Below are 6,020 nucleotides of genomic sequence, written 5' to 3'. Positions count from 1 at the left end.
TTAATTTTAAAATATATAAGACTTGAGGTTAAAAATTATTATGCATTAAAAAAAAAAGTCACCCTTGATATTTTGTTTACAATTTAACCATGTTGTAACGTGAAAATTGAACCAAATTGCAAGTAATAGCCGGTTTCGATGGTTTAATTCCAAAAATGGAAAAAAAAATAGGGATTGCTTTTTTTTTTTTTTTTGTAAATAGAGTCAAAATATTGGGACTTTTATGCATATTTCCCTTACTTTTAATATTTGAATTAATATTTTATCCCAGCGGTATCCGGTGATGTCCTCCCTTCTTGACATTGGCGGAGCTTATATAGGGCCAGGGAGGCTGTGCCCCCCCCCCCCCCCCTATTTTCGTTTTATAATTAGTCCATAACTTTGACAAAAATTATATATTATGTCTAAAACTATAAAACTTGACTTTGGTCTCCCCTGTTCTTCAATTTTTATACGTATTCTATTTTCGGCTCTCCAAATTAAAATATCAAGCTCACCACTGCTTCTTGAGGTCGAGGATTTAAGTCTCGTAATATGGATTTAGGAGTAGTTAAATAGATTTGCGGTTCCAAAAAAAAAAAAAATTATGAACGGTTAATTTATGTTATACATTAAAAAGTAATCGTTGGCGTGCCTATACATGGGGCGTTCACATGAATGAGTCATAACCAACTTAGAGAGGAAAAAAACTTTTTCTGGTTTATTTGGAAACTACCTTTTGTGTAAACCATATGAATTAAAGACCAAAGGTATCAACATCAAGGTACCAGAAAAAGTAAATACTAAATGTGTGCATTTAGCAAATATAATTATTTAATGATATAATTATTTAGCAAATATAATTATTTAATGATATCATACAAATTAGAGCAGTAGAAAGAAAATAATAATATTGATTTTTTACTCATGTCTATATGGACCATGATGGAGCTTGCATAATTGCTCAAAAAAAAAAACAAGTCAAAATCTCAGATTTCATTAATTAACTAATCAGCACAAAAACACTTATATAGCTGCTCATTTCCTATTGCTATCATCAAAGGCACCTCGCGTCCACGGGTCGGATCCTGAATCCGAAAACAAACTTGGATTATCACTATAGTTTGGCTGGAATGACATTGTTGATGATCCAACCATCGATGCTGAAGAAGAAGATTGGTGGGATGCATAGTCAGAATACGTTTGTGTAGCATTAATATTGTTTTGATGATAAAGAGTTGAAGCGAAGTAAGGCAGTTGGGCATCATTGCTGGAAAGAAGCTGAGCGTATTGAAGAAAGTCGGGATAGCTGGTGGCTATGGTATGATTAATGGGGGGCTGTGGTTGAGATCCCGGTGAGATTGCAGGAGCAGGGGCCGCAGCAGCGGTGGAGGTGGTGGTGCTTGTTAGAAAACGCAGCTCAGAACGGCCTTGAAAATGTTCAGGGAAATTGAGTTTGGCCTTGGAGCCTTTGAACTTGAGTGCAGCTTGATCGTAAGCAAGAGCTGCACCCTCAGCAGTTTCGAAAGTACCTAACCAAACACGTGCGCCTTTGTTGGGATCTCGTATCTCTGCTGCCCATTTTCCCCATGGTCTTTGTCTTACTCCTCTGTAATGTCTTCTCACCGTTGTTTCTTCAAGTAATTAATTAGTACACAATAAGTAATAAAACATTAGTAGTCTTAATTAGTTAATTAAGTTAATTTCATACCATGCATGCATGCAGAACCATAACAAAAGTTTCATTATATCTAAGTGCTAAGAATGATATATACATCACCGAATAAAAGATGTCTATTTATGCTGACGTGTTATTTTTTTAATAAAAAGATCTGCGGGAAATAGGAAACTTTCGATTTCCTATGCTTAAGATGTCATTGTACCAATTAACGGGGAACAATAAATTGTATAAAAGAATGTATGTCTTATATAGGCATCACTATCAAGTATATATAATTTTTTAATGAAAAAAAACAAAGAAATTGCATTGCTATTAGTGACAATCTGGTACAAGAAAAATCAGCAATAATTGATTCCATTTAATGGATAACATGAATATATAGGTGGATGGTAAATACATAAAACGCATATAAGATGTATATCATAACTATTCTTACGAAAAATATGCATGTCTAAGCCAGCTCGACACCTCCATGAAACTTGTTTGATAACAAGTATAGGCATGAATTTCAAATATGTTGATGAATTTTTTTTTTTTTTAATTCCAAAGTAGATACTTAAAAAAGTTTTTGTGAAGATTTACCGATCATGATACTAATAAATTAATAGATCTTTAAAAGTTATAGGTTAACCATTTTTCTTGTTTAAAGCTATACGTGGCATATCTAATCCACTTTGTGGATCCTGAATGTTGTATTCATCTACTCATAAATAAACAAAGAAAAAGCCAGAAGAGGGAGAGATTGGAAAGTGAGGTTGTCAAATAGATAGAAAATGACTAAATAAGGAAAATGATAGATTGATGGTTCTAAATTTAAGAATATTGGGTAGGTGAGATGTATATCGATTGTAATTCAAACGAAAATGTTCCCATTCTAAAACCCCCCATGTGGCATCAAGTCATCAACACCACATCTCTCTCTCTCTCTCTCTCTCTCTCTCTCTCTCTCTCTCTCTCTCTCTCTCTCTCTCTCTCTCTCTCTCTCTCTCTCTCTCTCTCTCTCTCTCTCTCTCTCTCTCTCTCTCTCTCTCTCTCTCTCTCTCTCTCTCTCTCTCACACACACACACACACACACACACACACACACACACACACACACACACACACACACACACACACACACACTCACAATAGTCATTGATGAAAAAGAATCAAAGTTCGATTTTTGATGAAATGTGTTTTGATTTATAAGCATTTTGATCATGTTAAGTGATACAACAAAATTGCCTAAAAGTAAGATCGTAAAGCAAAAGAGAAAAAGAAAAGAGCACGATTAAGTAATTAAGTTGTTTTTGAATCTTGATAAATCTAAGTGAAAGTGATTGCAACAAATATTTATGTCACGAAAGGGTCTTGTGATAAATATGCGAGCATGTGAGAGAGGAAGAAGGCGAGTTGTACACGTAAAGTAAAACTTGAGGTAGGTAGCTAGTTCATTGAACCTGACTACAAGCAGCTTGCAGCTTACACCCAAGTGGATAAGACCTTGAATGTATGCGTTCACATGAAACTAATTATAGAAACAAAATTTACCAAGCAAATTAAACACTTGCATTATCTTTCATTTCCGAATCTGAATCTGAAACTGTGACTTCTTCTCTCTGTGTGCTTGTGTATTAGAGTATGCAAAGTCACGAGCATACAAAAGAGAAAAGTAATGCGGCGGATGCTTTTAGGGTTTAGTGACATATGGAGGTATAGAAGTATAGAACATTTGAACGCTGCTTTAGGGAAAAAAAACCATGTTGTATATAGCGTAGAATTACTAAACTTGAAAACAACTAATTAAATTAGGTATCAGTGTTTATTGGTTGTTGATGATGAGACGAAATGAATAGATATACTGAGGAACAAAAGCGGTACCTTGTTGAATAGGTTGTTGATTTTGTAAGTGAGGTGTTACCATCGTCGACGGAGGAGGTTGAGCTGAGTAATTGGGGAAGATATCACCATAAACATCATCCGCAACAGTTGCACCTACGATCTGATGATGAGGATGAAGGTTAGAGGTAGTGGACCACTCGTGCCTATAGCTACTACTTTGACTTTCATGGTCACGATCTACTTCTTCCCTGTAAATGATCTCATCACCCTCATGCTCAGGCTTCTGCTCCCACATGGAACGTCCACTATCCATGTCTTCTTCGATGATCCACTTTCAATAACTAATTTTTCTGTAGTAAAATTAAATTTAGAAGTTTGAGAATTTGGATATGCTTATACTAGGTAGGGGTAACTATCGGTGAATATAGGTGCATCAAAATTATATGAAACATCTGGATCTCCTTCGATTTCAGTAGCACAAAGAGGTGCATATAAATACTCACACGGTACTGGTCTCCTTCAAATTATTCAATGGAGGCTTTCATCAAACCTAAAACTCAAATACCACTTTCCTATTTTATATATATATATATATATATATATATATATATATATATATATATATATGATCAAATAAGACCCCGAATTTAGGAACCACTTTTGTTAAGGGTATTTTTGTCATTCAAACAATAACACTTAAAATTAGATTTAAACTCATCATCTCTCAAACTCATAAACTCACAAACTTTCATACTCTCTCAAACCTTTCTACCAAAAATTCAAGAACACACATCCAACACTACCTACCGTCACAGTCGGAGCCGTCATTGTCGATGCCGCCACCACCGTCGTTGACGTCAGTCGAATGTCCGTATTCTCCCTCCCTCGTCGTTACCCTACTATCACCACCTTCCTTCTCTGTGGTGGTTCCAGATCTGAAAAAATAAGGCGACCGCAACCTTCGCCGGTGACCGCTACCACCGTCGGCGACTACAAAACACTACTGACGACCGCCACTATCTTCTCTCGCACGGGATCTACCTAGATCTGATGTTGATATGAGTATTTGGTGTTATTTCACAAAGGTTTTTTTGTTACTATTCCATCATGTCGTCGTTGGATCCACTTCAAATCTTTTCTCTTATCGTTGTTGTCATCGTTAGAGCATCAAAAAGTCATAATCGCAACCTACAAGTGCTAATCTACTTATTTTTGTTCCATAACTCTTGAACCCATTTTTTCTCTGGAAGTTCTGTCGTTGGCAAAATCTCAGCCAGATCCGTACCAAATCTGTTTCATGAGCACCTCATCCCTCTCTCTAACTCGCCTTCATCTTTTTTTCTCTGATCTCTAGTGAAACACCACCAAATCGTCATCAAATCTAATTTAATTGTGGATTTTCATATTAGATCTGGTGTTTGTGTGTGTGGTGTATTTCATGGTGGCCACCGGCGGTTCCACCACCGCATCAGATTTGGTCTTCGGTGAAGGTGTTTACATAAGAAAGTTCTACAAAAAAAGATGCACATAAAGTTCTTGATGAAAAGCCTCAATAAAATTTGGTAAGTTATTAAGTTGTGAATTTATCTGTGAATGTTACATTGAAGTTTTTTAGAGTTTAAATAGTGAATTTGGTAAATTAAGGTATGAATGACAGTATAAACTGTTAATATAATGCCACCTTACATATCTGGTCAGATCTGATGTTTTATGGTAATTATGGATGTGATGTATGTGGTGCACAAAATATGTTTGATGAAATGCCTCAACAAAATTCGGTAAGTTATTAAGTTGTGAATATGTATTTTTATGTATAATTTTGTGAATATGTAAGTTATTAAGCTGTGAATATGTATTTTTTGATGTACTAAGTTGTGAATTAGTGTCTGAAAGATTGAATTAACTGTAGATTAGTATCTCAAATGTTGAACTAAACTAAGAATTCTGATTTTTTTTTATCCAGATCTGATTTTTGAGGGAAGCATGTTGGCGGTATTTGTGACATCTCCTATTTTTCAGAAAAAAAAAAAACTTTTCTTTACACTTTAAAATCATAGTGCTTTTGTTTGCAGAAAATCCCAGTATAATAAAACATTTAGCAGAAACTAATTTGTTTTATTAAAATATCTTTGAGTAAAGATGTTGTTTCAAAATACAAACACTCTAAGGATGTCATAATCAATACATAACATTGTTACAGCGTAAAGACCTAATGGTCTTGAACACTAATGCAGACTGTCTCTTAATCACTCGACATCCTAAACAAGCTTCGGCGCTTAACCATGTTACATATAATGCATTTAAATTGAGTGGAACAGGTTGGGAAACCTGATAAGACACATAGGGTTTTCAATCCCACAATAATATTATGATAATAATTTATAATTATCAAACGTGAAAAACCAACTATTACCAAACAATATAGATATATCCCAAAACTTAGATATCTATATAACATTACTCTCATACATGCCCATCCCAATCGATTCTCACAAATCCTAGTCCACGATTATTAGTAAGAATCAGCTTGTCTGGT

At 35.0% G+C, this 6,020-nt stretch overlaps 1 protein-coding gene across 1 annotated transcript; it reads right to left on the bottom strand.

Annotated features, from left to right (window-relative positions):
* Nucleotides 1-864: 864 nt before the first annotated feature.
* LOC145165886 (uncharacterized) lies at nt 865-4,041 on the bottom strand. The gene is made up of 2 exons (XM_079084802.1): nt 3,524-4,041; nt 865-1,613 (listed from the first exon to the last, which is right to left on the bottom strand). The coding sequence occupies exons 1-2, from the start codon at nt 3,795-3,797 to the stop codon at nt 1,018-1,020; spliced, it is 870 nt and encodes a 289-aa protein (XP_078940928.1). The 5' UTR covers nt 3,798-4,041; the 3' UTR covers nt 865-1,017.
* Between the last annotated feature and the right edge of the window lie 1,979 nt (nt 4,042-6,020).

Source organism: Lactuca virosa, chromosome 3 (assembly GCF_052849685.1).
Source record: "Lactuca virosa cultivar CGN04683 chromosome 3, Lactuca_virosa_CGN04683_v6, whole genome shotgun sequence".
Taxonomy (NCBI): Eukaryota; Viridiplantae; Streptophyta; class Magnoliopsida; order Asterales; family Asteraceae; genus Lactuca; species Lactuca virosa.
Note: the sequence above shows the minus strand (reverse complement) of the source record. Positions and strands in the feature narration are given on the sequence as shown.